Source organism: Euprymna scolopes, chromosome 1 (genome assembly GCF_053919585.1).
Source record: "Euprymna scolopes isolate OS-2025 chromosome 1, ASM5391958v1, whole genome shotgun sequence".
NCBI lineage: Eukaryota > Metazoa > Mollusca > Cephalopoda > Sepiida > Sepiolidae > Euprymna > Euprymna scolopes.
Window position 1 is genome coordinate 173,507,287 of NC_136482.1, and position 12,500 is coordinate 173,519,786.

The 12,500-nt window shown below is 36.1% G+C and overlaps 1 protein-coding gene across 1 annotated transcript in view; it reads right to left on the reverse strand.

The window, feature by feature from the left end:
* Positions 1–12,500, reverse strand: part of LOC145277570 (heme-binding protein 2-like) — a 32,653-nt gene that overhangs the window by 11,484 nt on the left and 8,669 nt on the right. The window contains exons 2-4 of the mRNA XM_080129061.1: positions 5,758–5,979; positions 2,437–2,548; positions 507–666 (exon numbers count right to left, since the gene is read on the reverse strand). Coding sequence (XP_079985187.1) covers positions 507–666; positions 2,437–2,548; positions 5,758–5,979 — 494 coding nt within the window. The remainder of the gene's footprint in view (positions 1–506; positions 667–2,436; positions 2,549–5,757; positions 5,980–12,500) is intronic.

Genomic DNA, 12,500 nt, shown 5'->3' on the forward strand with positions numbered 1-12,500 from the left:
ACATAGCTCAGTTGTAGAGTATTCAACTACAGATCGAATGGTCCCCAATTCAAGCCCGGGTGTATCTCACCACTTTATCTTCATTAATGTGTTCAATTTACAATAAAAGAAAAGGTACCATTTAAAATCGATGTAAATCATTTTTTCGTCTGCATATTTTAAAACCACACATTAATCAGAAGTGACTTTTCCAGGGCATTCATCGTCGAGCCCAAACACAAGCTGAGGTGATATAGTAAACAATACAGGCGGAATTTGATGCGTGACATTATTATTTTTTTTATTTTTTTATTTTTTCACGAATTAGTCCACCTGGCAAATTATTCCTCATAATATATAATATTCAATAGAGAATTGATTCTATAATAATAACATATGCAAAATGCATCAAGTAAAATATCACGTTTAAGAGTATTGTACGACCGGGCAACACAGGGCATCCAACTAGTTATTAGTTAAAATAAGAAATAAATAACTGAATAATTTACGATTTGATCTCCACTTACTTGACGTATCTGAGGCCACTTGGGATGTAAACACGCACAACAGTGCTATCTATTGGGTTTGGCAGGTTCGTTTCGCTTGTGTAGAATAACATCCTTTCTGGCTGGGTGTTATCTCCGACATATTCCTTTAACACTGGGACGCCTATTTTGATTTTTCTATCTAAAAGAAATATCAGAAAACAATTTTGCTGTAGTAAAGCCAAGAACATGTCACAAACGAAATAAAAGGCAAAGTAAAATATGGAAAACTAGCTAGCATACCTGTGCCACGACGGATCCATAATAATAAAGTCATCCAACAATGTTGTTTAATTAAAGATTAATTAATTTATGCGAGGAGATATTGGATACAATTAAAATGTGTTGTTAATATTATTTTGATTCTTCAAACTACTGTTCTTGAGTGTTATTTTCACGTTTTGGTTGATGTAAGCTCCGACCTTCTTCAGGTATATCTTGTCGAACTCGGGAATCTTCACGGAATTTATTCATGCGAGTAGCATGCTCTTGTTCAACTATGTTCTCAGTTCTAAGTAATTCACAGTTGTATTTTTTGAGTGTCACCTGCATTGAGAGTTGAACCTTCAACCTCCAGAAGAGTGTAACACAAAAGCGATCAGTAATCAGCTAGGAATAGCCAAAAGGGTGAGTCATTAGTCACTCTGATACAAAGATGAGACTTTTAGGATTTCCAGTCCAGATTCAATAAATTTAGAAGTTCGAATTAGTTTAGGACAGTTTCCAGTTTGGAACAGTTGGCGGTTCAGAGGTCTTCCAAAAGAGATTAAAGTCAGATCGAGCATCACACTCACATTGGGTGTCATATAATGGGTCCAACGTAGACAGACTGGCACTCGTAACTAGTGCAATATATAGAATTAGGAATTGTAGCTCATTGTTTTTGTTTGACATTCCATCCCAGTTTAAAAATAAATGTCGTCCCATTGTTTTCATTTTTAGGGCATTTTTCATGACTGCATTTCTTCAATCAGAATGTCGATTTTGTTTGTTTTAATTTAATTACATGAGCAATCAGATTTAACATCTGGCTTTGTCCAGATCCTGAATTTTTCTTGTGAGCAATACATTCGATGTTTTTTTAGTGCCGTCTGTCATCTATGCAACAAGGGAACAACTGATTTATACATGATGTATGTTTTCTTTTGTGAGTTTGTGTTGTTTTTGTCTTTTTTATACTCATAAATCAGTGCTTGCCTCCTTGGCAATCGCTAATGTGAGAGGGCAACACAGTCAGAGAACAAGAATTATGTAGTGTAGTGGGGAGAGGATTTTGTCTGTTGTGTGTATATCTCATTACGAGTGTCTTTTTGTCTGTATATATCAATGTAATCGTGATACATCTAGTGTCTATATATGGCCGTGTTCATAATGTCTTATATGTGTGTATAACCGAACAGTGACATAACTTTTTTTCTGCCTCTTGGCTTTGTCACTCGTTGGTGCAAAGGGAATCACATGCACAAAATAACAAGTCAGAGGCTTCTGTTAATTAATGGTTGGTTTATTTCTTTCTTAGTCTTGGTGGTTCGACATTCTTTCTTATCGGCCATTCTTGACATTTTTTTTTTTTTTTGCATTTCTTTCTCCGACGCATCTTTCCGCCAATCTCGACACGTCTGCTCAGTCCAAAATCAGAAACCAGACTGACTTGCATGTGAGAAAAAAGATTTCTTCGTTTTCTTTCATGCTCTCTCTCTCTCTTTCTTTCTTTCTTTCTTTCTTTCTTTCTTTCCACATTCTCTTTCACACGAATCCGATTGAACTATTTCAGGTCGCTATCGTCATACCCAGCTATGAACTCTTCTTGCACTAACCAACTAAGTTTTTTTTCAAATCTGATTTTTTTAATAACATTTTATCTTTTTAAATTCCTCTTTAAAAGTAAGTAAGACAGAAAAAAAAAACTTACTTTCTGCGTTTTTGCCATTAAGGTAACTCTTCAAATCTTTCAAGCTATCCACAAATCCAGATTTACCGACAGTCAGCCAACTAGTTTTACCATAGTTTCTCAATTCATACTCCTAGAATAAAAATGAGAATAAAATGAGAGAAAAAATACTGAATAATGGGTACTATTTTACAATAAATACTGAAGAAAACTCAACTATTTTGTTATGCTTTCATCAACATAATATATGTAACTAGCAAGGAAACGCGACGTTGCCCGGGATTGAATGATGATCAATGAATGTTTCACACTCACATATTTCTATTCTCATAGAAATCGATGAAATCTCCAATTTTTCAATAAATGTCAATATTGCTTATTACAAGTCAGACTACTGATTGCCTGCTCTACTTGTGAACCCATTGGGAAGAAGTTTCACATGTCTCCTCACAGTCACAATACACTATAGTCTACATTGCACTGTAGAGAACTTACTGTTGATTTCATAGAATTATTTTTTTATATATAATGGCTTGAATTAAAGTTTAAAATTCAAAAGTCAAGGATCATGATTCAATTTTGCTCTGAACAGAAACATTCATTTCGAACGCGCCTCTGTGATATCAAAGAACATACTGTTGATTTTTATATGCCTAGTCTTTCTGCTTGTGCGGTGATAATAGCTTGACTTAAAAGTTATTTTAAACTTAGAAAGTCGTTTCAAACTTAAAATAGTCAAGTATCATGGTGCAATTGTGCTTTAAACAGAAAAAATTCATTTCAACCACCTTCCCAATCTTAATGATCTTCAAAATCGCATTCTGAGATCATGTGTTCACATCTATACGGACGACACAACTGTTTATGATGGTACCTTGAAGAGATCAAAATTCTTGCTGATTATCTCTCCTCTGATATGAACGTTGTACTGCACTGAGGAGGGGGAGTGGCTACTTACTTTAAACATCTGTAAAACAAAACTTCTTTCCTTTCACCACCAATGCTTAGATCCCTGTTTTGATCCATGGAAATTTTGATAAGCTCCTTGGAGTGACTTTTATTGCAGATTTAAAATGTAAGATATATTTCCAATCTGTTATTAAGGTCAGTAAAACAACCAGTTGAATCATTCACTTACATAACGAGATCTGCGCTTAAATGGAAAAGTTTAAGTGACACTCCAAACGTCAGAGGCAATCCTGGCATAAGTTGATGAAACTTTCAGTTGGAGACTTTTCTGTCTCTTTTGGCTTCAAGCAGAAAAGACGTGCCTGTGTGCTGTCCCCAATGCGATATAATCATGGTGACACACCAGTTCTCTTTAGATCACTAAAGTCAAGCAACATTGAGCCTGGTCAATACCAGAGGGTTGAAAATTTGGAAATACCAAGCGCTGTATGTAGGATGTTGACACCTTGCAAGAACTGCAAAAATCTAATTTCGTCATCGCCATATAAAACCAAAAAAAAAAGAAAAAAAAAACGTCTCATCACGGAAATAGAGCAAAAAATTTCTTTCTGTTAGGGTCAACCTAAAAAAGAGTTACTTCCGTGAGTGATCGCCCTTGGATTTTTGAGTCGGCCATGACACTTTGAGGCACACACAAATCGAGAGGCTTTATCATGGCACATTCAGTGGTTACAATTATCATAATCTCAATTGTACTTCAGTTCTGTCAAATTTATTTTATGTAGGGAGAGACTCATTTTCTAAAATAGTGATCATGAGAGACCTCCAAAGCGAACCATAGAATTTACTCCTATATGTAACACAATAAAATTTAATATTAGTTAATAATGATAACTTTTGTAAAATTTAAAAGAAGAAGTCTAAAATAAACTGCTAATAATTCTTTTTAAAAATGTGAGACTAAAATCATTTTTACATTATTGTTGGAGACGCCCCTCCATGGAGATTAATGGACTATCTCATGACGTCACTACCTCTGGTGACGTCACTTCCAGTAACGAGACTGGTGCCCAGAGTCAAAGATTGGCACGCGAACAAGCAGGTCGGGTGCACACGCCCTACTGTTGAGGAATGGCATTGCTCAACTCGCTTTGCCTGTAATATCTGTGAATACATGTTTCGTTTCCTAAAAATCTGTGTTCTTTTAGTTTATTATCATTTAACCACATAACAATTATCGATGTTTTAAAAGACTGTTCTTATGTAGCGGCCACTTTTAATGCACAGACATACGTTTTATTAATCTACTAAAAATTAACTAACGGTCAGATTTTTGCAACATTTCCGATATTTATTGATTTTTGAATTAATTTATACGTAAAATGCAGTTTTCCAAAAAATATATGAAGGGAAATTTTTTTGTACCTGATAACACTCATATTTCATTTTATGTAATCTGAAAAAATATAATATAATTCTTCGTAATTGTAACATTATATATGATGAGGTTATATTTATTTTTTATGTTTACCATAAATTTGTATATAAAAATGCAAATGAATTCAATATTATTATATTTTCAAACAAAAAAAATCTCATTAATACATACTATAATCTGTTGAATTGCAACGAAAAGGAAAACATTTTAGAAAATAATTCATTTAAAAAAAATTAAAATCATTTAAATTCCATTGTTCCGAAATGTTCAGTTTTAACATTAGAATTTTGAGTAAATGTTTCCTATTTTATTTCTAGTTATTAAACGTTACTTGCATTATTAATATTTTACGCTTTTGATCTAACAGTAAATAAACAGAAGATATAAACAACTTTATAGAGTAGACGCAAAATTAAGACATCATCGATTTTATGGTGAGCAATGGAAGCCCCTACTGACCACCCCATAAAAATGAATAAATACATTTATTCAAAGAGAATATTTAATAATATTTCTTTTTTATTTAACATTCTCCTATATTACCCCGGGCAACGCCGGGAAACAGTCCTGCTAATTAAGTATATTTTGTTTTCCCTAATTACCGAGTTGTGTTTTTCTTCAGGGTTCTTATGGAACCACAACAGCAGGATGGATCCGATCAGCAGTATAACTGAAATTCCTAATTTCTGCATAAAGACATGGGAAACCGTATTCTACATCTCACTAATGCTTATCCTTAAGTGACTTTTCGCCTTGATAAGTGGTTATGCATGAGTAAAAAAAAGGGATCATTCTGAAGAAAGGATTTCAGTTATACTGGATAAAATCATATGATAATGAAAATATAATAGTGAAATAGATCCACTCTGTACATGAAAATGAATAATTTTTTATACTAATCAGGTTAGCATAATAATTTGTATATTTTTAATGGTTCAAAGATGATGCAAACTTTAAATTCTAAAGTTTTGTCAAAATAGTGTTGTTTTACTTACGGCCGTGAATTTTGGACAAGCCTTTTCTTGGCAAAAGCTGGGAACGTCTGAGCTTTTTTCAAAGAAGTCACTGTATTTTCCTCCTTCTTCTTCACTACTATTTTCACTTTCGTCACTATTACTTCCATCATCTTCACCACTGTTTCCACCTGCTGGTTTCCCGTGTACAGATGCAACAAAAAGGCAAATGAGGATACCCAACAAGAACACCGAAATTCGAATCTGAAAAATAAAAAAGAAATAAAAAAAATAATTAAACAAAAAACATGTTTTTTTTAATTTTTAAATCTTTTGAGGTTTCATAATTTGTGTATTCATTCTTTTGTGGACAGTTATCCTCATCTTTATAGTTTCTTCTACATACTTTCTTAATATTTTATAACTTGCGCGAGCCTTTTCTAGTCTCACACAAAAACACGTGTTCACATTTCAAGCCATATTACTTGTCATATACATACGCGCACACAAACATACGCGCGCACGTCCACACACGCACATATATTCACGTTTGCGTACATACACTCACATTCACGTGTATACACACACACGCTAACGTGCACACACGGACAACGTCACTTTCCCTTTCAAAGGAAATCCACACATTCGCAAAAGACCACTGGAAACAATTATAAAAGCAAGAGTAATAAGTAGCATCTTCCTTTTTCCAACTCGCTTTCCAAGGTGAGTGGTCGGCGCATCAACCACCGCCGTTTCGGCAGGCATGCGCGTGCGCGTGCCTCACGCCATTTGCTACTATGTGGGGCTAAAAGCTAACAAAGAGTACGTACACTTTATACGCTTTCTCTCTCCATGAACTGGATTGACATTCTCACTCTTTCTCTCTCTATATATATATATATACAACTTGTCCCTGAGAATACCTTCACGTAGCTGACCGCCAACATGGCACGCAGTTTAACTGATGCCAATCCTCTATCCCTACACGCTGGACTATCATTCTCATTTCTACTATATTACTCACTTCTCTTCCCACGCGCAAACAAACGATAGTGAGATGAACATGCATTTCCTTTTCTTTCTACACCACCAGTCCTGCAACAAACGATGGTTACACCCGAATGCGGACATGAACACGTGTTATATCTAAAACATTCATTCTTTCAACGGTAAATAAACGACACGTTTATCTTATCCATCAATTGAGTTTTTGTTTCCTTCAATTCCATTCGTTTCATTATTTTCTTTTGTAACGAGATTAGGATTTATATGTCCTAGTCCTCTACAAACTTTATAATTTTTTATTGTAATTCTTTATTTCTTCCTTGTTTGGCCGGGTTTTCGTCTGCAATTTCCGTTTCAGCGTTTAAATATTCCTATCTATCAAATATGTCAATCTACAAGGATGGAATATTACTGCCATATCTGGGCAGGAGCTGCTAAAAACAGCCTATCCTGCCTTGACAGAGTACAAAATAGACTTCGTGGCTTAGTGGGGGATGCCCTTTTCTCTACCCTGCAACCTCTATCCCACAGAAGAGACGTTGCGAGCCTATCCTTGTTTTATCGTTATTTCCATGGCAGGTTCTCATCTGAACTCCAATCTCTGGTCCCCCCTCGCCAACCCTACACGAAAAACACCCGTCTAGCTGAATCCACTGTGAAAATTTTCCCCCACTCTATATCTGTGCCTAAATCAAAACGTGGATTCCATGATCAAAGCTTCTTTCTTAAAAATGCACGCCTGTGGAACTCTGTTCCGTCTGCCTGCTTCCCACCTGACTACAACTTGGATGTCTTCAAGTCCAACGTTAACAAATTCCTGATGAACCGCCCCCTTAAGTAAACACTTCATCAAATCTCCACACTAACGTAATGTACTTGCAATAACCCTTATCCCTGAGTGGCTTCCGGGCCTTGATAAGTGGTGACCACTGTGTAAAAGAAAACAAAAAAAAACATACACATTTATATTCTGCATGTATATTTACTTATATTTTACTCTATGCATTTACTAGGTACAGGCAAAAATATGCGGGGAAAAAATAGGGAGACCTAGTTTTGAAAGCCGATTTATCATTTTTTTTTTTTTTGTAGGTTTCTTTTTTTTTTTTTTTTTTTATTACATTTTCACCCCAAACAAGGCAAATTGCCACTTTGGTGTAGGGGGCTACTATCAGGGGAAACAACTACTGGGGTACTATGTAGGGATTTGGGCAGCAAGGTGTCGGTTCACGTTACACTTGAACTTCTGCACGTCAGTACTGTTGGGGAAGCAGGGACCTGGAATGGAATTCCAGAGTCTTGCGGTTCTGGGGAAGAAACTATTGGAGTAAAAAGATCTTTTACATCTAGGGATCTCTACAGTGTGGGGGTGGGATCTAGTAGCCTGTCGGGTTTGTCGAGGGTGCTCGCGTCGTGGGGGCACAAGTGATTGCAGTTCGTCAGAGCATTCATCACTAAAATACTTGTAGAAAAGGCAGAGGGATGCAACATTTCGTCGATGGGACAGAGGCTGAAGCTTAGATGCCAGTTCAGGGCCTATCAGGTTTGCGACTCTCTTTTGAACCTTGTCAAGGAGCGAGAGACTAGTAGCAGATGCACCAGCCCAGATGTGGCAGCAATACTCCATACATCGGCGAATGGTGGCCTTATAGAGGTACAGGATACTTTCGGGTGTTAGTAGTTTTCTAGCACGGTAGAGAGAGCCTACCTTTCTTGCAGCGGCCCTGGCAATGCCTTCAATGTAATTGTTCCAACTCATGTTTCCTGTGAACGTTAGGCCAAGGAGTTTGAAAGATGGACTCTCAGATAAAGAGTCGTTGGCCATTGCTATGGGTGGTAGAGAGGGTTTCTTGTAATTATTGAATGAAACTAGTTTAGTCTTGGCAGCATTGAACGCGACCAACCACTTTTGTCCCCATTCCACTACAGATTGGAGGTCTTCCTCTAGTGTTTCTGCCATTTCTTTAGAAATGTGTTTATTCGTCTTCCTGTCGTGTCTGCCATAGAGTGTAGTGTCATCAGCATATATACCCATCTCAGAGGCAATGTTGTTGGGGAGGTCATTTATGAATATCAGGAACAATAGAGGTCCAAGGATAGAACCCTGGGGCACTCCCGCATTTATATCATATTGTTTAGATGTGCGACCGTTGAGGACTACCTGGATTTTTCTCTTATCTAAGAAGGATTTAATTATGTTAAGTATTCTACCAGTGATACCGTATGATCTGATTTTACTGAGGAGACCCTCATGCCATACCCTGTCAAAAGCCTTAGATATATCTAGAGCTACCGCTCTGCCTTCCCCCGCTTTGTCCAGTGAATGGTATATACGTTCAGAGATCACAGTGAGGATGTCTGCTGTGGAACGGGCTTGTCTAAATCCATATTGTTTGTCAGTCAGTAGTTTAGCATCTGTAAGATGATGGACTAGAGCATGGTTAATTATAGTCTCAAATATTTTGGCAAAAAGTGGGAGGAGGCTAATGGGGCGATAATTTGATGGGTCTGTCCTTTCGCCAGAATTCTTGAATTCTGGTACAACAGAAGCAGTTTTCCAACAGCCCGGAAAGCAAGCTTCATTAAGACATTTGTTGTAGAGTTTGGAGAGAACTGGAGCTACTTCGGCTGAGCACTTTTTTAATAGCACAGCTGGGATAAGATCGGGTCCACATGCTTTTGAGGTGTCAAGGTTTTTTATGATAGCATGCACCTGAGCAGGGATGGTTTTCAGATCGTCTAGTGTGGCGTCTGTCCGCATAGGAAAGTCAGGTAGGGGGTGGTTGGAAGGGTCCAGTGTGGAGTTTGAGGCAAACCGACTGGCAAGCATGTTAGCCTTGTCGGTTGCTGAGGAGACAACCTCGTGATTGTTGGTTAGTGGGGGAATTGTTGATTGCCCATTATTTACTACACTGTTGTAGATTTTCCAGAAGTCTCGAGTTCCTAGTTTTTGTGCTTCGATGCGCTTTTTAGTGGTTTCCGTAAATTCTCTCTTAGCTGTCGCTATTTCTTTCTTAACGTTATTTCTAGCTTCTATATACTTCAGTCTGTTTGAACTGGACTTATGTCGGTTAAACCTATGGTATGCATGCTGCTTTTGAGTAATGGCAGTTGCACAAGTCGACGTAAACCATTGGGGAGAGTGGGGCTTACTATAAAATTTCCGCATGGGAACATGCGCTTCGATTGCAGTTTTGAACCAGTCAGTGGTCTCGTTTGCACATTGTTCAGCAGGGAGAGAGAAAATATTTTTCCATGGAGCATCTCTAATTAGTTCCCTGATGGCTTCCCAGTCAGCCTTATTATAATATCTCGTTGTTTTGAGCACTGGCTCTTCAGTTTTGGGTCTAGAGTTTAGGGCGATTTCAACCATTATCACTGCATGATCAGCGTTCCCGAGTGGGCTGTGGGCCTTCGTTATGCAGTCATCGGGAACTGTGGTCAAAAACAGATCTAGAAGTGATGCATGTTGTTCTTCCTGGTCAGGGAAACGGGTTGGAAACGTAACAATTTGTGATAGGGAGTGAGATATAGCGAAGCTATGGGTTGTGCTGCCCGCTGCATCTGTGTGAGTAGAGAATCCAAGCCAGTTTTTGTGGTGGACATTAAAGTCACCAAACACATGTATTTGTGCGCTAGTGTCGAGGGACAGTGCCGTGTCTATGCTGTCAGATACTTTGTTTATTATGGAGCAGTCCTGAGTCGAGGGAGAGCGGTAGAGAAAATAATAGTAGCTAATACTGTGTTGCACGTTTAGTCTAAAGCACATAAAGGCTTGATCATCTGTTTCTAGGTTTGTTTCTCTAGTCAAGGGAAGGGTATTACGAATGTAAACTCCAAGTCCGTGCATATGTCTGTCAGAGTCCTTACGGCAGAGTGGGAGATATCCAGGCATGTTAAAGTGGTTAGAGGGAATGGAGGAGTGTAGGTTAGTCTCACTTAGTGCTAAGATATCCGGGGTATTTGTTAAGAGAAATGCTTCAACATCAGCTAAGTTAGTTCTAAGCCCACGGATATTTGTGAATGAGAGCCTCAAGGGAGGAGGCAAGTTGAATTTGTTTGTCCCTAATCCTGGTTTCTGACTACTTTGTTTGTCCCTAATCCTGGTTTCTGACTACTTTTTGATTGCATTTGAACGATTAGAGTCTAAAGTTAATTTCCTAAAGGAAAAAAATATTTGTACACACGTGAAAAAAAAAGTTGTGAAAATGTTTTCACGGCGAGCTAACCAAACCAGCTAAATTTTGAAGTTAAAGAAATTCATTGTAAAAATCCTTTAAAAGATTAATATTAGTTTTCTGTGTCTATTTTAAAGATAATTAGTAAAGTCCTAAGATATTGAATTAAATAAAAAACACCTTGTTTATACAAAATACAGCTTAATTAGCCCTCAAAAAGCAAGTAATTATGCCGTTCGGCAAAACGCAACCGATAACAGGTTGTAAACATCAAAATACGGAAGGCCAAAATTTCAGCGAATCAAAACGCTGTTTCAAAATGAAGTCATGATAATCAAAGGAGGTAAGCGTGTCAGATTTCTTCTTTTTTTTCCAGACGGTCATCCATACATCACTATTCTAAACGTTTGTATCAATTTTTATCATTTTTTAATTTAATTATTTTTTATGTTCCTGTTTTTAAATTAATTTTCTTTTTTTAATTATTGTTCGAGATTATAATAATAAAAAAAAAAGTTTCACGTTCTTGCGAGCGAGGAAATTATTAAAATCTTGCATATAAAAATCATGCGAAATAAGTAATTTTAAAAAGAAATGTAGAAATATTTTTGCTATTATAATTTCTTTTCTGTGAAAATATTACATAAACAATGCTTATTTCAATGATAATATCGGTAGTTCGAGAAATTCATTTTTCTTCTAGTTATATCGAATTCATAATACGGACTTTAGGGCTTTTTTCGTAATGTTCCTGTAAAAATAAATTTATCGTTACAAATTACGATGCTTTATTTATATATAAAAAAAGCAAAAATAAATTCTTGCGTTTTTTATTTACTACTAAAAACCATAAATTTAGTAAAGGTATTTTTTGTTTAAACAAAATAATACTTTTCCACTAAGTTTTAAATAAAAATAAGTAGTTCATATATACTTAAAATTTTATTAAAATTGGTTAATTCCTTGATTTTTGGTGAATTTTTAAGTAAAGGGAGGGGTCAAAATGTTGGTAATCGTGAAGAAAGAGTGAGCCTGTTTCCTCCGTTTGACTATAGGTTGCGTTACTGTCTACCCAGCCAGTTACGGAAGCACAAAATGTATCTAATGCCACTCTTGAAATAAAAATAAATTTTTTGTTATATTTTAATTTTAAACATGTTTTTTTTTTTTTTTTGCAAACATATTTTCGTTTTTTGTTTTTGTTTTTGCAAACATATTTAAGTTTTATTTTTCCAAACATTTACGTGTTGTTGCTTGTTTATTTTCAAACATTTACGTTTTTTTTTTTTTTTTTTGCAAGCATAAACTAAATATTTTGGAAATATTTTTCTTTTGAAAAGTTTGCTTATGCACTTATTGTATCGCGCTATTTTTAATTGTAGTTTCATGTAAGATTCATGTTTTACAATATCCTTTTTCAAATATATAAATACTTGCGTAAAAGGTAAAATAAGTGCAGGAAAATTAAGAAAAGGGGGGGGGTCCATAATAAAGATAAAAGAAAAAACGTTGATTTTTTTTTATTATTATAAGAGCGTAAAAAATACTCGCGGAAAAACGGTTGTACCCATAAATATGGTTAAAAGAAAAATATAGCAAAAA